This window comes from Myodes glareolus, chromosome 19 (genome assembly GCF_982192425.1).
Source record: "Myodes glareolus chromosome 19, mMyoGla1.1, whole genome shotgun sequence".
Taxonomy (NCBI): Eukaryota; Metazoa; Chordata; class Mammalia; order Rodentia; family Cricetidae; genus Myodes; species Myodes glareolus.
The window spans coordinates 51072146-51096188 of NC_142044.1; the positions used below are offsets into that span (position 1 = coordinate 51072146).

Below are 24043 nucleotides of genomic sequence, written 5' to 3' on the forward strand. Positions count from 1 at the left end.
TCAATGCTGGAGCTGCTCAGACTTCTAAGTAGGGTAAGAAGCCAAAACAGCCCACAATAGTCCAGGGACCTAGTAGAGCCCTCAAGGCCAGAGTGTCCAAAAGGTACCCTTACAGAAACAAGAGCCACTGCCACAGAGAAAGCACACATCCCTTAATAGCAATCAAGGAACCCCAAGCAAGATCAGAGCCCTATTTATAAAGGTTTTCCAGCCACTTTCCAGGAAAGTCAACATGCCACATATTCTCAGTATCCCAAGCTTCTTGTTCAACCAAGATCCCCAGAGCTCTGCTCCCCAATCCAGATCTCATTTTCAGGCTACCCATACTCCCCTTTCTGCCACCCCAGAGTGAGCCTGTCCAAGACCCCTGATCCTCATGCACTAGGTCATTATCCAAAACTAATACTCTACTCTCTGCTCTATGAATATGAGACTACCTCCTGTCTGACCCCAGGATAAAAGGTGGAGAATGGCCTACTCCAGAAGTCTGTCCTTCTGCACTGCTGCTGGACAGCAACCCAGAAGTATTCACATCTGCCAGCCAGAAACAAAGTGATTCCACACAGCTGCAAGGTACAGGCCACAGACATGAGAGAGACCCTTCTCTCTCTAGATGGCTTTGCTTTTTATGGCCCATCCTCTGAGGGCACCACAGCAGACTCTGTAACCCAGGCTACCAGCACACTGGTCAAGGACGTAGGGTATCTGGACAGTGTTAACACCCAAACTGTATGGAGAGCCACCCGTCATGGTATGAAAGCAACGGCACAGGATGGTTGGAGTATGATCTGTCTCCACCCACATACTTAAGAGCCCACAGCAGTGAAGAACTGCAGGGTATACCTGGTATTACTGAAATTTTTTAAGCATTTAGCTGGGGTTGACGACAATATCATCCATGTATACACAAAGTCGGTAAATACATGGAAAGGTGAATCAAAAACCAAATGCCACCAGGTGTGACAGTGCATACCCTTAATTTCAACTCTCAGAAGACAGAAGCAGGCACAAGCAGAGTGCTGTGAGTTCAAGGCCAGCCTATTCGACACAACAAGTTCCTAGTCAACCCTGCCCCAAAACAAACAAAAAAAGAAAGCAAATAGCCTAACAACATCCACGCAACTTCTTGACTACTAGTTGGAAACAGACTTTAAGTAACCAAAAGGACATTTGGCCTGGCCACCCTGTGAAGCAAAGGAAATCTCCAGATTATGGATAGACCTATGCTTGTATATTTAAGGACAAGCAAAATGCAGTGGGTTTTTTTTTTCATGGATTGGTTTTAATCTTACAAGGTACCTGTACTCCAGCATACTACAGGGTCATGAAAAATTGATCCTGTATACATATCACTCATCTAAAAAAACCCAGCTTGCTTGACGCTGCTCTGCGGAAGTCTATTTTTCTATAGAGAAGTCAATGACAGGAGGTTAGAAGTAGAGTAGTTTCTGAAAAGGGGAAGTTCAGAAGTGGTCACCCATTGCCAAGAAGAAACATGTGCACTCCAGTGTGTCCATTCCCAACTCACACCAAGATCCAGGTACCAAGATGAGGGAAGATGACCAGTCCCAACCCTATAACAAGGACCAGTTCAGCAGTCAGGCCAACACCCACCATACTGGGGGGACAAGTCAGCTCATCTGTGAAGCACGGGGCAGCTAGGTTTAGCCAAGTCAGACTTGTCAGAGTCCCAGACCTACAGGATGTTATGAGCAGGATGGTGGAAGTAGAGGCCCCAAGGAGTTAATGGGGCAGGAAAAGAGGAAACAAAACATAACAAAACAAAAAACCCAGAAACTGTTTGAGCACCCTCAAGAGCCATCCTAAACTACCTCCTACCATAGCACCGCTTCAGCAGATGGCACAAGATCAGAGCTTGTCTTTTCTACCAGACCAGTGTGTCTTTTCTGCACACATCTAGGGAAGCCTCTCTAATAGCAACACTGGTAGTCTCAGGTAGAGCACCACGAACTCAGTGATATCGTCTCTCAGAGTGGCTCATCCTGTTCTACTGTCCCTCAATCCCATCGTCCAAAATGTCAGCCATGGTGGAGAAGAGGTCTGTCTAACAGTCTTCTCCCAAAGTCTGACTGAGCACAGACAACCAAAACCAAAAGGAAATCAAATTCCAACATCACATATTTCTAGTTAAAAATTTACCAAGGGCTAAGATGGAGCCTGTGCTTTGCTCCAATGGCAAGGTTCAGGCCATTTAAAAAAAAAAAAAGACACATCAAGCCTTCATCACTAGGACAATGTGGGTACAGTTTACAGCCTTCGGCATCATGTCCTACCTGATCCAACACTGCACAGCAGGCCCTTCTGCCATGGGTAATGCCTTCTACTTCCCTTTTTGGTGATTCTAGAATGCCCTAGCCCAGGAACACCACGTGACTTGTATTAACAAATTGTCTGCTTCCCGTCTCTGATGGCCTCAATCTCCTCTGCACAAAGGGAAAGCTGGCAGCAAATACTCTTCTTCACAGACCTGCCTCTAAAAAGAGGAGTCTAATGAGTCCAGCACTGGACAGCTTTTCTGGAGTACATGGTATGACCCTCTGGAGGGCTGTCTTTCTTATCACACTCCTTCTCTTTCTTCCTATAACCCTTTCTTCCTCCATCTCTCTATACAAGTCATCCACAGGCCTTCTGGCAACCCATGTTTTTTGTTATAAGCTCCCATGTATACAACAAAGAAGAACCCAACAGTTGTATGTCCCACTACTGTATTGATGGCATTTCATTCTTATTAACAATCTATCAAAAAAAAAAAACACTCCTCTTCTGTGGTTCATGGTTAGCTTATTTAGAGAGTATCCTCTAGCTCAAGACAAGACATGATGTCTGGATCTCCACGTCTCTCCACATCTTATTTCCAACACTGTTACCATCACATAAGCAAAGATCAAAAGCAGTGCCCAGTTTTGATAAACACTCCCCCACTTCATGACTAATATCCCTAAGACCTTTTTCCCCTCTGGTACCCAGGACAAGTAGACATGCTGGGAACCGCCAATGGAGCTGTGCTCTGAGAGAACAGCAGCATCTCAACAAGTGAGGTAAAGAACATGGTTGATTCACTCAACAACCAAAACAGTCTCAATGTGTTAGGCACTTCAAAACTTGGTGGTCCCATGATAGTCCTCAGATGGGGTGGCTTCAGAAAACCCAGTAGTCTCCAAGAAGGCAAGTGTCCCCAATGAATAGACACAGTTGGTCTACAGAATGTAACAGAGAAGACCTGACCCTTGGGAGGCCCTGGATTGCCCCTTCCACTCAGATCAGACCTACAGTTCGGCAAGTTCTTAGACCCCAGAAGAATGACACTTAGCCACTTGCAGAGACGGGTGTCTAATTCACACAGCAGGGCTCCGGTACCACAGTTCATCTGACAGCCAGGGTACAAAATGACAGCCCTAACCTCGTTCCACAGCTGTACCTGTGACAGCCTTGGGGACTCAACAGGATTCTACAAACTTAACTTCCATTAAAGCTGGCTGATATTTTACAGATATAAAGATTAGCCCCTCCCTGAGTAGCAGTAGAGGCCACCAGACATGTACATTTGGGCAATGTAGAGAGGAACCGTATGTGTGACATCCACAGAAGATAATTCTTTCCTCTTTAAGATAACCTCTAATATAACGGACAAGTTTGTTTAAATTTCTTCTTTTAAAGAGTCACTTCCTTGGGAGCTGAAGAGATGGCTCAGTAGTTAAAAGCACTGACTGCTCTTCCAGAGGACCCAGGTTCAATTCCCACCACCCACATGGCAGCTCACAACTGTCTAACTCCATGACCCACCACTCTCACACAGACATACACGTAAGCAAAATACCAATGCACATAAAAAGAAAACTAAAAGAAATTTAGTCACCTCCTCAACTCCTCTCCTCCTCCTTGTTATGGTCAAAGCTAAGCCAACCATTAGAGTATGGTCTTTAACTAAATTACTCCTTATGCAATATACTCAAGGCCCAGCACAAAGATACACCCATCAGGTCCAGGTTGTCATCAGGCCTCCCTCTCCAGCTTCTCTGGCAAGTCCCTTCTCTCCCTGGAACTGGCAGTCTTAGACATGGAGCAGACACCCATCAGCGTATGCAAGAGTAGGGAAGGAAGCACAACTCAACACTGAGCTCATGTCAAACCTTGCGTATACATGAGCTACCTGCATACTCTGCAGCTTAGCAGCTCAAATCCCAGGGGTCAGGGGTCAGCACCACATCCAACCTGAGGGGACAGTGTTTGATCAGTGTGTTAGGAGGCAAGTGACACTGAAAGGTGGATGAGGGCAATGTGCACGTACCTGCTGCGTGTTTCTCTGGGACTGCAGGCTGGACTGGAGCCGCCGCAGCAGGGGAGCACCATTCCTAGACAGCCTTTTGAGTAACCAGTAGCTGTGGGCTCGCTCCACAAACTGCTTCTTCCGCTGAATGGCCACCTGATTCGCAATCCTATTTAATCTAAAACATGGAAAAACTCAGAGTTTAGCTTTGAAAAAGCATATTTTAAGTGTGTTTGCATTTAGAAAACTAGACAGGACGTTACTTTAGTAACACTGCAGGTCTCTCCCTGAGCCTTGACACATAGTATCTATGGCCCTGTTCTATGAAAACAGTTCATAACCTTCAGCTATCTGGAGATTTCATCCACCAAAATAGTCATCAGGTCAAATGTCCAAAAAGAAACACATCTGACCAAACTTTCAACACTTTGGTCCTCTGTGTGGTGTCCTATCTACCCACAGACAGAGCAGTGTTGACCACTGTCAGCTGAGATGCTCATGGCTGGACTCTGAGGTCACAGTTTGCTCTCACAGGTGGCACTACCAGACCTGGTCCCACTCAGTCCTGAAGAGAGAACTACCTGAAGCAGAGCAGCCCACCAGCTCAGGCTGGGAACACAGTCTGTTCTTAGTAAACGACAACCATCTTCTGAGACACTTCATCCTTGGGGAACTAGAAATACAAAGCTGTATAAACCTCTGCAGCAGGGATGCTAAACCAACAAGGCTTTGAAGGCTGGCCAGAGAGCTTCTCTGTTCCTTTCCACCATTACTTTCGAAGAAGAGCTCAGTGAGCCTCACAAGAGCATTAGAAAACAAACTCCACCAAACTCACAATTTCAACAATACAAAACTACAAAAGGCCACAAGGTGTTCCTTCATTATGCATTACACAACAAAATTTTAGAACTGACATTAAAAGCTTCTAAGTTCACTTTAAAAATGAAAAATAAAGGGGGCTAGAAAGATGGGTCAGAGGTTAAGAGCACTGGCTACTCTTCCAGAGGACCTTCGTTCAATTCCCAGCAACCACATGGTGGCTCATAACTATCTATAATGAGATCTGGTACCCTCTTCTGACATGTAGGCACACATGCCTACAGCACGTTTTATGTATAATAAATAAATAAATCGTAAAAAAAAATAATAAAATAAATAAAAAATTAAAAAAATTTTAAAAAGAATCAAATTTAAGTTTTAAAGAACAATTAAGCACCCCCACTACCAGGTAGAAACCCAGCTCTGCAAAGCTGGCTTGCTCTTGAGAAAGCTGCAAATCCTGAGGCTGCAGTCTCCTGTCAGAGCTTTGCTAGCTCTACTACCCCCTGCAGCTCTGCATGTTCAGTAGGGGTGGATCCGGCACCAAGACCATGCATAAAGCATATCTCCAATGATAAATCCACCAAAAGACACTCTGATGAAGACAGAAAAGCAAACGCAACAGAAGGCAAATGACAGACACCTGAAGATGTACCAAAGTCCACAAGAAACTATGTCCATGGGTCAGGCAGGCCTGGTCACTTCGTAAGTTGCTTTTCTGGGTAGTTTTTGTTTTCACTACTTGGACCGAGGCATAACTTCTGTATAGTATACTATATAAATTCCAGCAACATGTAAAGGACAGAGGGCTTTAACATTACACTTAGGGTTATTTTAACATCATACGAGGCAGTACATATACAAGATTTTTTTTGGTGGGGAAAGGGCGGTTGTTTTTCAAGATGGTTTCTCTGTGTAGTCCTGGCTGTCCTGGAACGCACTCTGTAGACCAGGCTGGCTTTGAACTCTGCCTTCAAGTGCTGGGATTAAAGGTGTGTGCACCACCACCATCCGGCTCAGGGACAAGAATTTTTCTTTAACAATTAAAAACCCCAAAGAAATGCTGGTTAGCAATTTAATAAAGAAAGACAGACTCCAATCTCATTTTTAAAAAAAAATCCGGCCAGGCATTGGTGGTGCACACCTTTAATCCTAGCACTAGCACTTGGGTGATACAGGTGAGAGGATCTCTGTGAATTCGAGGCCAGCCTGGTCTACTGAGTGAGTGCCAGGACAGGCTCCAAAGCTACACAGAGAAACCCTGTCTCAAGAAAAAAAATAAAATTGGGCTTGAGAGACGGCTCAGTGGTTAAGAGCATTGCCTGCTCTTCCAAAGGTCCTGAGTTCAAATCCCGGCAACTACATGGTGGCTCACAACCATCTGTAAGGAGGTCTGGTGCCCTCTTCTGGCCTGCAGACATACACACAGACAGAATATTGTATACATAATAAATAAATAAAATTTTAAAAAAAAGAAAAAAGAAAATTTAAAAAATAAAAATCCACCCCAGTCAAAAGCATGTCTACTTCATCCCACACTCATTAAGCTCCGAGGCCAACTACTAATTCAGAGAAAGCACAAGGGAGAAGAACAGGCCAAGGCACACCACTAACAGGCCATCAAACAAGTCAGGCATGAGACCCACAGCACACAGGAATCTGGAAGGAGAAGTGACCAAATGGACCCCTAGAAGGAAAGAGATGCTACTCCACTCTGGATATAATTTGTCCCAGATCTCTGGTGTGATACTGGTACCCAAAAGGGAGACCTAAGGCTGGCCACTCCCTGTGCTTTGGCTTCCTATCTTACCATGTCATTTCTACTTCCCACACATGCTCCTGCCATGATGCCATTGCTCTGATGTGATTCAGCCAGAGAATAAATTGATGTGATGCCCAATCTTGCACTTTCAGCTCCCCAAACTGTGAGCTCAAAAACTTTTCTTAATAGAGTACCCAATCTTGTCTATTTAGTTTTTATAACTAAAACTGATACATGTACTCCATCAAAGGCACAAGTAAAGCAGGATTATCTAGTAGAAAGCTTCTGAAGCAAGCCCTACAAGTCAGAGAGCACTCAGTCCCTGCTGATGGAAAGGACTGTGCAGGGGCTGCAATAAGCAGTCTCATGTGACACGAAGTAGTTACTAGAGTGTTTACTTATTAATCACACATCTGTTCTGTGAACTTTTTGAAATTGTAGTCTATTTAAAAACTTTAGATGTTGGCAAGAATACACTCAAAGAGTTCCTCAAGCCTTCCTGAATATAGCTAATAAACAACAAAAAAAAAGATGCAAGAGAAAAACTCAGTAGACTCATTTTTGCTGAAAAGTTTGAAGAGAATGTTTGCAAAATGAAGATGGCAAGTGACTCACATACCTAACTTTTGGAGAAGCAGGTTTTGCCCACTAGCTAGAAAAATTCTAGGCCTAAAGTAGAAGTCAGCTGATGACAACGAGCTTGAGACTTCTAACGAGGCAGTTTTTATACAGTCTACTCATAGCTGTGACCAGAATTTCTAGCACCTTAGTCAATAAAAGCAAAAACCAGGAAGAAACCTGTCATCTAGCACTCAAGACTCTGAGGCAGAAGGATGGAGAGTTTGAGATCAGCCCAGGCTGCACACAGAGACTGTCTCAAAAAGTAAAAATGAAAACAGCAAGAGAATTAAACTAAATTAATCTCATTCTAACACTAATAGTCATCTATGGAAATTACTAGTCTTTTAAAGCTACATTGACACTAGGCATGGTGGCACACCCCTTTAGTCCCAGCACTCAGGAGGCAGAAGCAGGCAGATCTGAGTTCGAGGCCAGCATGGTCTACAGAATGAATTGTAGAACAGCTGGGATACACACTGAGATTGGTTTTTTAAAGTTCTAGGTAAACAGCAGAGCACGTTGTATGGCATCAGTCAGTCCCCTCTGGCCGGCTCAACAGCAAGGCTGCAACTGTGTCTGGATGAAGAGTACAAAGATCAGAAAGCCCAACCAAACAGTTATTTTCAGACATTGCTCACAAAGATACTATTAAGATTTACAGTGTATCAGGGGTTGGAGAGATGGCTTAAAGGTTAAGACTGCTGGCTACTCTTCCACAGTTCAATTCCCTGAGTTCAATTCCCAGCAACCACATGGGAGTTCACAACCATCCATAATGAGATCTGGTGCCTTCTCCTGGTCTGGCCTGCAGACATACATGCAGACAGAACTCTGTATTCACAACAAATAAATAAATCTTTTAAATTGTTAAAAAGAGAGAGAGAGAGAGAGAGAGAGAGATTTAAAATATATCAATATAAAACAAAAACTCCTGAATCTTCGCAAAGTCACAAAATACTTAAGCTATTTTTGCCTTTGTTTTTCAGGGTGGGGGTATTGTTGTTTTGAGACAGGGCCTCTCTGGCCCCTCTCACATTAGTCAAGTGTGGTATTACACACCTTTAATTACAGAACAGCCAGAGCTATGTAGAGACCTTGTCTCAAAAGAAACAAAAATCAGGCTAGAGATGGTTCAATGGTTTAGAGCACTGGCTGCTTTTCCAAAGGACCTGGGTTCAGTTCCCAGCACCTACAAGGCAGCTCAAAACTATAACTTCAGTTCTAGGAGTTCCCACCAATGCACATAAAATAAAATTTAAAACAAAAAACCCTATGTGAATAATGAGGTAGTCCCTACCAGTATTCATATAGAACACTGATATAATGGGGCCAGCCATGAAGTCATGGGGACAGTCAGCAGAAATCCCCAAATATTATATGAGTTACCACTCTACTGCACTCAGCAACGCTGTGGAGCCGGACCAAGAACACAAGTAAGTAACCGTGGGGCTGTGAGGCCACAGGAAGGCCAACAGCAGAACCACCAGCAGTATGGAGGGAGTGGGCACTTAGGCTCTCTCCTATCATCCTGGACAAACAATTTTAGAACCCCAAGGCTCCTGCAGGAAACATGGAAAAACTCTATAGGACCTATAGGATGAGATGATTTTAAGTCTGCCCCAAAAGGCACGGTCCACACAGAAAAGGACGACCCACAGGCCAAAACTCACTTCATCAAAAACTATAAATTTACAGTTATAAGATTTTTTTTTTTTTTTTTGGTTTTTCAAGACAGGGTTTCCTTGTAGTTTTAGAGCCTGTTCTCTTGTAGACCAGGCTAAAGACGCCTGCCTCTGCCTCCTGAGTGCTGGGATTAAAGGCATGCGCCACCACTGCCCAGCCAGTTATAAGAATCTTTATCCACTGCAGGGTCATGGACAGAGTCACATGGCTGAAACTTGTTTCTAACAAGGAAAAGGAAGACACAAGCAAGGGAGAACTGGCCAGTCGCAAGAACTTTTGAATTATGTTGCTGAACAAATGGGTTCTCTGGACTTTTTAAAGCTTTTTTTCTTTTGTAAATCATAGCCATCATTAAAAATGAGTGAGAGCTACAATGATTAGTACTCGCTGACTCAGTACAGGGAGGGGCAAGCAAGTTCAAGAGATAGCAGGACACATATGTAAACCACAAAGAAGGGTGTTAGATAGGATAACCCGCCTACACCCACCCACACTGTAACAACTGTGGCAACAAAATCCATATCCAGACCAAATCCATTCCAAAATCCATATCCAGACAGTTCCTTCGAAGGTTCAATACCGTACAGCCCCTTATCATCAAGGAATGGCTTCCTTCATGCTGCAGGGCCACTGGAGATGGCAGTACAAAGCATGCAGGTGGAAGGGAATAGCTGCATAAGTTTAAATAGTGCACTCCAGGAGTGTGTGTACATGCGTACATACGTGCATGCTTGAGTGCGTGACAGAAGCAACCATCTCAGATGACTGTGAACACTGTGAGAATAAGGACAGGGACTGCAGGGCTCCAAAGGTGACCCAGTCTCTGCTACATTTGATAATTCAAATTATGTTAGTCTCTGGGTTTTTTTCCTTATTTACAATTTTCTAGGCAAAAATCATAGAAGTGGGGAAACAACACTTCTACCTATGCACGTGCACAGATCCAGACTCTCTGCAGATGCTCCACACAACTCATTTCTGGAGAGTGAAACCTGTGAAACCAGCCCAACATTTCCCATACATCCTGATCTTTATAACTCCACCCATGTTTAGGACAGCTCCATGGTCAGACAAGCAAGAGTCTCACCTTATAGCATCAATAAATAGAATTAAAAAGTCATGAAAAAGGAAGCATTATTTTAAAGTCTTGGTTTTTGCCTCCAAGGATCTCTAGGCATAAAGCACATAACACCCTCTCGTCAACAGATGGCCATGTGAAGCCTGAACTGCCAAGACCACAACCGTTACAGTCATGGAGAGAGAGCTGGCAAGTTGGGCATCCTCATGGCTGCCTATAACAAAACACTCACCACAAAGAAATGACCAGCAGCCAAGATCTCAGAGGTGACAACTCAACTGTGGCCGAGGCCAATTTTATTATAAATGTTATCAAATGGTTGACCCCTCACCCCATGAGATGGTGAAAAGACAGAGGCTCCTCTCAGACCTTCCAGGACCCCTCACAATGCCCATGTAGGGAAACTTCCCAGACTACCCAGGTCACTGACAAACCAGTACAAAAGAAGGAGAACAGAAGCACACAAGGTGACCTGAGGATGAACACTTACTCTAACCATCAAAGGAAAGACTGGCCAAGCAGAGACAACCCTCAGTCTGGAATTGTTTTCAAGCCTCACCACAGATGTCAGACTAGACACCAGGAAACAATACTCTCCCAAATAGCATGATAAAAAAGACCAACAACTAAGCTGGAGAGATGACTCAGTGGTTAAGAGCACTGCCTGCTCTTCCAAAGGTCCTGAGTTCAATCCCCAGCAACTACATGGTGGCTTACAGTCACCTATAATGAGACCTGAAGCCCTCTTCTGGCCTGTAGATATACATGCCAGCAGAACACTGCTTTTAAAAAATAAAAAAAATAAAAAAATCACCCACAAAGAACAGGTAGGCACCATGTACCTGTGGGCAGCAACCCCTTTGGCAGACCCCTACTTCCAAAAATATTTAATTACAATTCGTAACAGTAGCAAAATTACAGTTATGAAGTAGCAAAAACGTTACGGCTGGGGGTCCCCACAACATGAGAAACTGTGTTAAAGCATAGCAGCACTAGGAAGGCTGAGAACCACTGCTCTATACAACCACAGGAGAAAGACTTATTCCACATTCAAGCACAACTTCAGTGAACCAGAAGGCAATACCAGACAAACTCAAAAAGAACATTTTTCCAGGTAGCACAGAAGACAAAGACTGAAAACATCCAAACCCAGGAAGACTGAAGAGACTCAACAGTCACAGCACAGCAGTTGAATGGGTTAAAACAGATACACACCCCAGCCCTGTGTCCACAGGACACTACCCAGTCTCACCTGTCTACCTTCAGACTCTCTGACTCCTTACCTTCCAGTTGGTCCAATGATCTGACACCTCAGAACAAAACAATTATCAGAATGGTCTTCCTATGACTTGCAGGGTTTGAACATTGTGTGAGGCAGACAAGGTTAGGTGCATGGAGCAACAGTCAAGCACTGAGATTACCTCTAGAAGTGGGTGTATACAGGACTTAAACATTGTGTCCTTCCCCACTGCAAAGACATAATTTAAAACCTATATCCAGAAGGGCATCTGACCATGCAAGGGGATGTGTGTAAGTCTCCACAATCCATGTATAAGGATGTATACAATTCACAGCAGAACACTATCAATAAGTAACTAGGTGAACTAACGGAGGTCTTTTTTGTTCCCTTTGTTTATTTGTTTGTTTTGAAAATTTGAAACAGTCAAACTTGGGTGTCCTACTGATCTCAGGGTCCCTTCCCTTGGGTAGCTCTGGTACCAAGTTCACCCCACTGTCAGCTTTGAGTGGATTCACACTAGACAGCAGCAGTAGTGAGACAGCAGGAAACAATCTGCCCCCAACAATAAACTTCTAAAATAAATATCTACCTCTATTTCTGCAAAGTAACTATGATGACAATTAAAAGAAGGAGAAAATCAGCCACACCGAAGATGCCCCCTCAGATGAGGGCCCAGGGACAAAACACCCAGACCCACTAGGGATAGTGTCCAGATGGTGGGAACAGAGTCAGTAAGATGGGTGGCCTGTATACACAGATTTCACATCAATAGTGGCACAGCTTTACAAGGGCAGGCTAATGTAACACATCAGAAGGCATGCTGCTACCGAGACCGTCTAATGAGTAGACAGACCCACTGTTCCCCTAGACTGATTTGGCTCTTTCCACTTGCCAGGTACCAGGGTGGGTGCCCTGCCCTCCACACCACGGTATGTCATTTTGTACTTTTCAGTTGGTTTCTTTCATGCTTCTTCCCCATTATCACTATTGTAGATGCATCTGCCTGCTTTCCAAGGCCCTCCCACAGCAGCAAACATTCCTATGTTGCTCTCAGTACATGCAGGGCAGGGCTTCCACCTGGGAGGGATGGGGCCTACCTGTGGCAGATAGAAATGTTTATCAAACACAGATGCTCTTTGACATAATAGGGCTACAACACCAACAAGTCAAGAGTTCATTTCTTGCATCTCTCCTACCAAACAGCCTGTATTAAGCAATACAGGCCCCCACCAAGAGTTCTCGCTCATTCTCTTTGTGCATTCACTGGAAGCTGTGGCTCGCATCAGTGTGTCGCCAGCATCTCCTGAGTCTATGACACATACTGCTAGCCCGAAAAGGACAAAACTCCAACTGTGTTTTGTACTGAATGCATAGAATGACATGGTAACTCAGTCAAGCATGCTGCTACACACCTTTAATTCCAGTTCTCAGGATGCAGAGGCTGGTGGACTGCAATGAGTTTGATGTTAGTCTAATCTACATAGTGAGTTCCAGGACAGCCAAAGCGACATAGTAAGACCATCTCAAAAATTTTAAAAAAAAGAAAAAGAAAAAGAAAAGAGAAAAGCCGGGTGTAGTGGTACATACACCTTTAATACCAGCACTCCATAAGCAGAGGCAGGAGGATCTTTGTGAGTTCAAAGCCAGCCTGATCTATTGAGCAAGTTCCAGGACAGCCAGGGCAACACAGAGAAACCCTGTCTCAGGAGAAGAAAAAAAAAGGTAAATCAAATCTTAAGTCAGGGACTAGCTATATAATTAACTGCCAGAAGCATGGAGGAAGAAAAAGGTACAAAACCTAAGTCAGAATTCAATACTATACTCAAAAGCAAGAACTACTCTATCCAATGAACTACCTAAGTGTTCATATTCCATTTTTGTCTTTTTCCCAAAGTCAGATCAAGAACTGCCAATATGAATACCACCAAAGAAAAGAAGACCCAGTCTCAACTCACTACTCAGGCATCTTCTGTACTGAATAAAATGCACAATTATCCAAGTGGCTAGAGGCTCTAATTCCCAAGCCAGATCTAGACAAACAACAGCCACACACTCACTAGCAGTCACTCTCCTGGAAATAAAAAGTATGGCCCTGTATATCCAAAGCAAGAAAGTTAGCAGGCTTAATACTTCAGGGAACTTGTAGCTCGGGACTCCAAGTGTCCATCTTGAACCTTCCGTCTTCAACCTTTCCCAAACTTAAACACTTATGTTCTTCATAACTTTTTCTCTTTTGGAGACAGGATCTCTTGATGCAATCCTGGCTGTCCTGGAGCTCACTATGTAGAGCAGGTGAGCCCTGAACTCAGAGATCCACCTGTCTCTGTTTCCCAAGGGTTGGGATTTAAGGCGTGCACCATCTCACCCAGCACTGCCCTCAGTCTATTGGTTACAGTTAGTGCCAAGGAGATGTCCAATCAAAGAGTCACAGAAAGTTTCTAAATAAGTGGGCAAAGTCAAGACTATCTGCATCTGATCTCTAAAATTTATGGCTTAAATCAAAAGCAATCTTTATGGTTTACAAATGCCAAATAATAAAAATATGAATAACTAGAAATACACTTTTTTAAAGTTCTCTTCAAACAACTGTCTCTCCCTCTTCAGGTGAGACCTGCCTGCTCCTGAATGAGCCTGGAATGTCACATGACAGACACTCTAGTGGACAGACTAAACTCTGAAAAGCTGCAGCCCTCTCCAGCTACATCCCACATTGTGCACATGCTCTGTCCTTTACGCCCTCCCTCTACCCTCAGAGGGAAGTCCATTCCCATGAAACCAGCAGAATGAGGGTAGTGGGAACTTGTCCAGGGACACGGTAGTCAAAGATATCAGAATCCCCTAGAGACTGGGGCAATACAAACTCTTTTTAAGTTCAACAGAACAAACAACTGGTTCAGGTACACTTTTATCTCTATTCAAAGCTTACTTAAGTTTGTTCCTAAATTAAGGGAAAAAAAGAGGGGGGAGTGGAGAAATGGTTCTGTAGTTAAAAGCACTTGTTTCTCGTGCAAAGGATGTGGGTTCAATTCCCAGCACCCCCACGTACCAACTCACAAAAAACACCCATAACTCCAGTTCCAGGGGATCTGAAGCCCTCTTCTGACTTTGGCAGGAACCAATCATATACATGGTGCACTTAAATACATGCAGTTTAAACATTAATACACACAGAAGAATAAATCTTAAAGCAGCAGCAGCAGCCAAGCAAGCATGCTGGCTTACACCTGTAATCCCAATATTCAAGAGGCTGAAGCTGTGAGTTTGAGACCTGCCTGGGCTACATAGTGAGTTTGAGGCAAGCCTGGTCTACATAGTGAGATCCATCTCAAAACAAAATAAGACAGGACAGAACAGGACAGGACAGGACAGGACAGGACATGGTCAGCACCTAACAAACTGAAAAAAGAGACTCACAAGTATGAGGCCGACCCAGCAAGCTTAGTAAGTCCCAGGTGATCCTGACACAGATAAGACCTTGTCTGGGAGAGAGCATGAGCTGGGCACACCTCTTACCTGCTGAACTCTATAATAGACCCTGAAGTATTTAAAGCTTCAAGTTCTTTCCTCAACGGTTCTGGCCACAGAAGGCTAAAGAGCCTTTGTTCTCACCTGCAGATCCTCCTTCCCACAGTCCCACCCATCTGGCAGCTCTCATGTTCCAAACCTGAACATCAGGAACCACAGGTACAAGGATTGCACCCATCACCTCAAACAGGTAATATCCAGTGCTGACCAGAGAAGTACTGATAAACTGTTGTTTCATTTACTTCAGTTTTGGTAAAACTCAACATTTTCATGGCTCTTGATATAACCCTATCCTTTCTGCCTCAGAAGCAGAAATCCCAGTTAAACTATCTTTGAAGTCAGGCTGAAAATTTTACCAATACAGGCATGCTGGTTTTCACAGGGTCTGATCTGAGCGATGGGTTATGCATTTTCTATCCATTCATGGGGTTTTCACAGGTCTTGCCTGAGCAATGGGTTATGCACTCTATTCATTTTTGATTCACTGACTGTAAAAAGGAGGTACAGCTCTACAATAACACAGCATTTACAAAAACTGTTTTAAACTCTGCTAATACAAAGACAGTGCTGGTTCCTTTTATGTTAAAACTGTGCTCCCAACTCAGCCAGTAAGCTCACGGTGGCACCATAGTGCCCAACTCCAATGTATAACACAAGCTATTAAGAATGAGCAACTTCTTCAAGTCAGACATTATGATCACTGTGTTAAAGACAGCCTCAGCCCTTTAACAATAAGAATATTCTGAAAGTCCACCGTCCACTCGTTTGCCAAGTAAGTGTTTTTACAAAGCAGTCCTGTCACCAATACCCATGTAAGCTGCTTCAGAGCAGCTGTCTGCTTCACCTGAACATCACCATCTCGGGGCTTTACATACCTGACCAGACTAAAAGTCCATACCCTTCACAGAAAATTACTTCCTCCAGGCTCAGGGGCAGGGTTCAAATGGGTGCTATGATGTGAAAAAGAACATTTTTCCTTTTACATAATGAAACAAAAAAGGCAAGCCAAGGAGTACAGAAGACACAGGGATTGAGGGCAGATCAGGGCAGATTGAGGGGGATTTGAAGCAGTCCCTAAGTAGCATAGAAGCGCACAGGACTCCTACCACCAGGAACACAGACTGTGGGCCATGACACAGTCGCCGTCTGTGAATCAGGCAACAGTTGCACTACTGAGGACACCATCAGGAAAAGAAGAAAGAAGTCAGGTGTGGTGGTGAGCACCTTTATCCCACACTTGGGAGCTGGAGACGGAAGATCCTTTTGAGTCCAAGACTAGCAGGAAGACCATCATCTCCCTGCCAGCAGCAGCTCCCATGCTAGGCTGAGCTCAGGCGGCACCTTACAGAGGATGGTGGTTCACTTTTCAGCCACATATTTTTCTTTTAACTTTTTTACAAGGTCCCAAAATCTGGCAGTAAGTGAGCTTAAACACATTACACAGATGGGAAGAAAATCTAGGATGCTATGAAATCCAGAAGCCAGGGCACAGTGAATACCAGTGTGGCTGTGGCTCCTATAACCATGCCTACCTTATACTCAAGGCCACTTAGTCACAAAGAATTGTAAATTATCCCAATCTATAACTTCTCTTACATTTTTGCCCCACTGGACAGTAGCAAACGAATGGAGACATGGCTTATGAAACAGACTATCAGAAGGCACAACAGACAAATGGCGGGACTTCCTGCAGGCCCTAATCTGTGTCCTCCATCAAGTCTTTCAATCCAGGCTCACCTGCACCAAAGTTCAGATGCACTTACCTCTGAGGGGGAATATACGGAGCACACACGGTCGGCAGAACCGCACAGGGCTCAGCCAGTGTTTTCTTAGCCTTTTTTGCTTTTTTCCTGACCTTGGACGTAGACCTGACCGTTTTGACTGAACTTTCTTTTCGACAGACACCATTTTTCATTTCAACATCTCCATAAATGTTCAGAGGCCTCCGGGTACAGCCTGGAGGTGTGTGGACATCACAATAAGCAGTCTTTCTGACAGAGAACGTGGTGCTGCCTCCAGTCAGCTCCTTCACAGGCTCCATCTTCATGTACAAGCCAGCCTTCTGGGCACATGTCACATGGAATGCTGTGTAGCAATTTGCTTTGTGGCACTGAATGCAGGCACCCACGCCTTTCTGCTTACAGAGGTAGCATGTCAGTTTCCACCGAGCAGGAGGTATGTTCCTCACACCATCGATGGGTTCAATGAATACCGTGTTGGCAAAGCCAACCTCTGGGATCCACAGGGCACATACCACATGGCCCCAGCGGTCATCGTCTGTCTTTTTGAAGGCACCACCCTTATTGGGGCACAGCACGCAATCTGCAGGGCGGGCCCGAGACTGCAGGCAGTGGCGGCAAAGCCACTGGCCCTCAGGGATGTAGGGCACCCCATAGCACTCCTGGTGCACAGCCAGGTTACACATGTCACAAAAGAGTATAACATTGCTGTTCTGACATTCCCCATCCATGCAGATACAGCAAACAGCATCCTCATCAATCAAGGACTGCTGCTCGCCCTGCTTCTGGTTCTCACAATATGACTCCTTCTCAAAGCGATCCATTAGGAACTCAAACATATTCTGTGACACAGCAGAGACACAGTCACCCTTCCGCTTCTCATTGATGATCTCTAACCAGGCATAATCTTCCTCATCCATGTCATATTCTACCTCATTGTCCAGCTCCTCAGCTGACTTCTCAATGAATTTGTAGTACACAGGGGGCCTTCTGGGTGCAGATGGAGGACTATACTCCACAATCCGCACCTTGGGTTCAGGAAGGGCACTGGCTGAAGCTGGTGTGCCATGGGTGCTAGGGAGGGCTTCATTTTTCTTTTTAACTCTGTTGTTTTTGTGACGCTTAGTTCTTAAGCAAACAGGCGGCCTCTCACTGTTTTCTTTATTACTGTTGCATTCAGTCATTTCTTGAGCAGTGAGGTCATCTTCTAGTATGATCTCCAAGGGATCAAAAATACTGATCCGATGCAAACGTCCTTCAATTTCTATCTCCACCATCCTTTGAGCTTGTGCGTATGTTAATGTTTCTCGAGTGGGGGAGTGTTTAATACTGCACGGGGAAGAAGGATGCCTCGCTGCAGAGCCTCGATGACATCGTCCTTTCCTCCTCATTTGGCAATGATTACCTGAAATAAAGTCAATGACAAAGTTAATTCCATGCAGGATGACAAGACCAGAAAACCACAAAATATGCTTGGGTAACACTAACAAATCAACTCAACACCCCACAAATGAAGCTCGGAACCTGAACACTTCTGAGACTTCCAAACAACTTCTCCTGGGACATTTCAATAATACTCATCACCACATCCAAGTAATGGCACAGAGGCAGAAAGAAGCAGCTCTCAGGGTTCTTGTTGAACAACTAGAGCACAGGTGCAGCATACTACACATAAGTCACCATTTTAGATGAAATCAAAAGTCACCTACAAGCCAGGCAGTGGTGGTGTACACCTTTAATCCTAGCACTTGGGAGACAGAGGTAGGAGGATCTCTGTGAGTTCTAGGCCAGCCTGATCTACAGCATTAATTCCAGGACAGCTAAGGTTGTTACACAGAGAAACCCTGTCACCCCCCGCCCCCCCAAAAAAAGCAAGAAAGCAAAAGTTGCCTACAAAACAGCAACATGCCCTCCAGAGTTGAGACCTTGGCCTCTTGCTCACAAGTATAGGATTGTTTTTCAGATAGACTTCACATCATATAGATACCTGTAGTCACAAAGCAACGCATGCTCAATGGCCACCTAGTCTTAACAAGCCTTTTAGATCTCCTTTCTCTTTTCCACTACTGCCCAGCTGAGGGATCCTGTGACCCCTGTGCTGGGGGCCAGAAGCTTCCATAACTCAGTAGCATAAAGTAGTCCACTCTTCCCAAACACATCCTACAAACACAAAGCCTTGTTAGGACTTAGAAAGGAACCCTGAACGGATCTGTAGAATATCTTTGCCCCAAGCGGTTCAATGTAGCTTCCACAGAGCCTAAGCAGTGACCACCCTGGAAACTCCCATGGGCAGCATCAGCCTTTCTCTTCACTCAGGCCAGGATCTGGCTATGTGCTGGGACACACTCTTCAAGTCAATCTAGCTGTGGGCAAGAAGACAAAAGGCATCTCTGCTGTCTTCCTGACACACTTGAAAATATTCATATATTGCTCCAAAGTAAGGATGGGTTCCCACAAACCTCAAATAGCCTGCAGAATTCTCCCCACCCCAACAAACCAGAGTCCTTGTCACTGACTCACATGCCTGAAAACTTCAATGCAGAGATTTGTTCATTTCCAGTGTGGACAAAATCAGGCTACTGCCAGCCTACACTCCCACCTCACTGTAGAGGATGCCTCGCCTTTCAGCGTTCCCCGAGGTGACTTGGGGACTGTGCACCTCATGAGCAACATGCTCGTTCTGAACCACTGGTCAAGCAGGACAAGCACATGGAGCAACAACAACAGAGACAACTCAAACTCTTCCCTCTAAACGAGCCCACTTCACTGACAAGAAGCAAAAGACTGACTCCCAAGCATTCTAAGATGAACCGTCAGAAGTCCAGATCAGAGCTCTTGAGGAAGCCTGGATTCATAACCTCATAATTATCTTATCAGTCTTCGAGGAAAACACTCAGAGAGCAGACTTCACACTTTAAGTCCCAGAAAGAAATCTCTACAAATCGTATATGCAGTTTTTAAGATAAATCTTACAGGATGCAGAAACCCACGTTTTGTGTGAAAATTAGATACTATCTCCCTATGAACAGGAACAAGAAGACACTGGTTGGCCAGACCCAATGCACCTGCATCTGTGGGGCCTCCAGGAACCTACTCAACCCTGGATTCTCAGGGAGCTGTCAGCAAACCCACCAGAGCCAGCCCTCGGCCTCTAGCAGCATCCCTTAGGTTAGACAGATGCACTTCCTAGTGTTAGCATCATATCCTGCACAGAGAGAACCATGGTGCACTCATGGACACTTCACAAATCACTACCAGGGCAGGGTAGAAGCAACAGCTCCCAGATTAAAGACAAACATGTAATTTTCTCCTCTACAGTAAAGTACTGTAACCAACCCTTCAAATCCCACATTCTTCTAGTGAGCACTGAAGGTCTTTAAACCACTTTTTCGACAAGAACTGAACCTAATACTTAACGGCTACAGCCGCTCTGTAATTTGAAAATGTAATCGTGACCCGGGGAAAGAGGGCATTTAGCAGTACTGCTCAGTCCGGGGGCCCAACAATCTCATCTGCTTCCTCGTTTTACCTACATCCGCCCAGCACTTTGACCCTCTGGCTCCGTGCAGAAACAAGCATTTCCATGGAGGCTCAGCAAAGGCAGTAAGCATGCTCTGTCCAGAAATAACTGTGTTACACACATCCTAAAAAAGCTTTGCTGGCAAAAAAGAGGGAAAGACTCCATGCTCAAAATCAGCTCAGCTCATTTCCTGCCCTGGCGTTTGTAGGCAAGCTTCTTCCAGCTTCTACCCCTCACTATAAAAGCACGCACAGGAAAGAGACACACCTCTAACGGTGGTGTGACCATTCCAGGAATGAACACAGACTCAGGACAGCGCCCGACCCAGCAGGTGTTAAGAAAGTAAATAAATACCCCAACTTTGTAACTATATGTTACCAGATGACAGAAACTCTTAAAACAGTCGCAGCTGGGTAAAGGGAATGGCCTCCATTAAGGGGGCGTTTTTCCTAGGTGTGTGTAAGTGTGCCACAACTGCAGTGCACGAAGAAGAGCTGTGTTTTCTGCAAATTATGCACAGCAAAGTTGCTTCTCTCCTAAAGGCCCAAGAAAAGTCGCGCACGCGCGTTCGTTTCTCAGCGTTTCCTGCACACATCCACGGAGTTTGGCGGAGCTGCGGGCTTGCTCCCGAGATAGCAGGACGCGCTCGACTTAGGAAATCTTCCGAGCCCATCCCTCTTCAAGGGAGTTTCCTGTCTTGGCAAAATAGATCGGACCTATCTGTTACATAATGCGACCCGCTCCGCACCGCCAAGGCTACGGGCGAGGACATGGGCAGACGCCGCGAGACCCCAGGCCTTCCGCCTCCTCCGCTGTCCGACGCCCGGCCTCGATGTTGCCCCGGCCGCTCAGACAGACAGCCGGGACGCCCAGAGCCCGCCCGGCCCGACTGCTTCCCCGCCTCCTGAGCCCCGCCGCCGGCTCCATTCTCTTGGCCGCGCCTCCCGCGCCGCGGAGGCCTCCTTCTACGCCTCTGTCTCCCCGACCCCGCCGTGGCCTCCGTGTCCCTCTCCACCCCCACCCGGCCGCGGCCTCCGCCTCCGCGATCTCGCCGCGGTCTCGCCTCCCCGACCCCGGCCTCTTCGGCAAGGCGCCGGCACCCATCTCTGCGTCCCCGGGCGCACCGACTCACGGCGGCCCACGCCGGCCCGGCCTTCTCAGTCCTCCCCGGCCTCCGCGCCCGCCAGGCCTCACGGCCTCCGGGCCTCGCCGTCCCGACTCTTCGGCCTCCCCGCCCGCGGACAATGCGGAGCCGCCGCCGCGGCCGCCAAACATGGCGCCGGCGCCTCCGCCCCGGCCGGCGAAGCGGGCGGCGAGCAGCGACCGTCAGACACTCACCTTCGGGGCGCCGCGGCCGCGGGAGCCCGGCGGGCGGGCAGGCGCGGGGGCCGGCGCGGCCGAGGCGGCGCTAATGGCGCCGCGGCTCCTCCGCCAACGGCCGCGCAGCCGAGCCCCGCCGGGCTCCGGGGCGCGCTCGACCGGCGGCTCCGGGCCCGCAGGGCGCCGCGGCTCGGGCGGGGTCGGCGGCGCCGGCACGGCCGGCTGAGGCCGGCTCGGGGCCCGGCCGGGCGGAGGACGCGGACGCGGAGCTGCTCGGTCGCCTGCCGAGGCGCTGCTCGCTCCCCAGCGAAGCAAACAATGCGGCGAGCGCTCCGCCCGGCGCGCTGCGTGCGAGACGCGCCCCGCCCGCCGCCGCCATGACGCGCGCCGCGCCAAGCCGGGATGAGGGGGCGGGGCAGGACGCGAAGGCATGAGTGGGGTGACCAGGAAGGGTGGCTCTCTCGGGGTGTTAGGGTGGGGATCCTGGGGAGTGAGGAGAGGAGTGCAGAGTGGGGTGACTGGGAAGGGTGGTTCTGAGAAGAAAGGGTGGGGCTCCCGAAGGGTGGAGAGTGAAGGGCAAGAGTGTTACAGGAGTGGGGTAACCAGGTGATGTTTACTAAGGGGTGCAGTGGCACTGAGTAGAGCGAGAATGCTGACCCTAAGGGGCAGGTAGGGTTTCCTGAGAGGGTGTGTTTTCCATGGGGGTGGTTCTTGAGGGAATCAAGAGTAGACATCCTAAGGGGGATAAGTGGGGTTCTGGTTGTGTCAAGTGACCAGGGTAGTTCATTAAGGCTGAGTTAGAAGGGGATGGAAATAAGGGTCCTGAGGGAGGGTCACCAGACACGGGTGGATCCCTCTGAGGAATAAATGACTAGGATTGGAGGACCTTGAGGTGGCGGTACAAGGAGGGGTCAGTGGTTGGGTAGGACTGGGTTTGGAAAGGAATTGAGGGTTACTTGTGACCTTGACAAGTATGGAGGTCTCAAAAAGAATGTAACAGCCAGGTCGTGGGGGCACGTCCCAACATACCCTTCCTCGTGTGTGTGTGTGTGTGTGTGTGTGTGTGTGTGTGTGTGTGTGTTGTTTTGAGACAAGGTCTCACTATGTAATTCTGGCTGTCCTGGAACTCACTGTGTAGACCAGGCTGGCCACAAATTCACAGAGATCTGCCTCCCAAGTGTTGAGATTAAAGGCATGGGCCCCACAACCGGCTCAGACCTTCCTCTTTTAAGCCTTAGAGTTCATTAAGCACTGCTCTCTTTTCCTAGGACCTGGTAAAACTCTAGAGCAGTGGTTCTCAACCTTCCTAATGCTAGTAACCCCCCCCCCAACCTTAAATTTATTTCGTTGCTACTTCATAACCGTAATTTTGTTACTTTGTAAATGTGCTATTTTGTTACAAATTGTAGTGTAAATATTCAATATACAGGTTATCTAATATGCAACCCTGTGAAAGGGTCCTTTGACCCCCCAGGTTGAGAAACCTGGGCTGTGGAGACTACTGAAGGTTTCAAGAGCAGGACCCTGTGGGTAGGAGCTCAGAGACACCAGCTGTACTTTTTAGTCGGTTGCTTCTACTTGAACCTTTGCTTTAAAACTCTAAAAGTTAGTGGTTTCCTGGAAATTTTCATTGTGAGATTAGTCTCTAAATGTTTTGAAATGAGAGTGAAGACTGGGTGGCTCTTTGGTTCCCTTTAGAAGCTTGTCATGGGGGTCATGGTAATAAAAGGAGTGATGTGTCTGTGACATTAGAGTGGACCCCTCAGGTACGCAGATAAGCTTTTTCATTCAAGGGCAGAGCCTCCATCTTCCTAAGCTGGTGAGTCTTCTTCCACACAGTAGGCTGGTCAAGATCGCTGCTCAGGATAAGGCGCCAGTGACTAGGACAGTACAGCCTTGCTCACTCAAGCCTCCCAGGTTGGAACTGGAGCCCCATGAGCTTTTTGCTGGCCAACACTCATGCCCTGCTGCAGCCACACTATAGGTTAGAAATAAAACCTGTTGTTGTTATTGTTTCTATTGATTTGTTTTTCAGTACAGGGTTTCTCAGTGTACCCCTAGCTGTCCTGGAACTTCCTCTGTAGACCAGGCTGGCCTTGAACTCAGAGATCTACCTGTCTCTGCCTCCTGAGTACTGGGATTAAAAGTGATTACCCTGCTAGAAAATAAAGTTTTTAAGGATGTGTTAATTCTGGAGCCAAGGTTGTCCTGTGGCCACTCAGAAGCAAGGTCCCATGATTATCTAGTACCCTTCTAGAACACCATTGAGTCATGGAAGGAGCAACCCTGAGAGGCCTAAACACATCTGCCACAAAGCCAGGAACAGCAAATGTTGCCTCCTCTATAGATGCCCACTTACCTGAATACAAACATGCCAGGCCAGCCAGCCATAAAGAACAAGCAAGCTAAGCCCTCAATCTTCTCTCTACCCTGGGAAAACTATATGCA

At 46.6% G+C, this 24043-nt stretch overlaps 1 protein-coding gene across 5 annotated transcripts in view; it reads right to left on the reverse strand.

Annotated features, from left to right (window-relative positions):
- The window catches only part of Brd1 (bromodomain containing 1), a 48471-nt gene extending 26723 nt beyond the window's left edge, over window positions 1–21748 (reverse strand). For 3 of the 5 annotated variants that reach the window (XR_014997969.2, XM_085678865.2, XM_085678863.2), the window contains exons 1-3: window positions 21614–21748; window positions 16780–18160; window positions 4310–4466 (exon numbers count right to left, since the gene is read on the reverse strand). Coding sequence is in view for 3 of the 5 variants with exons in the window: in XM_085678865.2 (XP_085534991.2) it covers window positions 4310–4466; window positions 16780–18146 (1524 nt within the window). In the remaining 2 variants the exon portion in view is untranslated. Of the gene's footprint in view, window positions 1–4309; window positions 4467–16779; window positions 18161–21613 lie in introns of those variants that run through there. The other 2 variants (XM_085678864.2, XM_048444911.3) reach the window with 2 other exon arrangements.
- Window positions 21749–24043: the final 2295 nt, after the last annotated feature.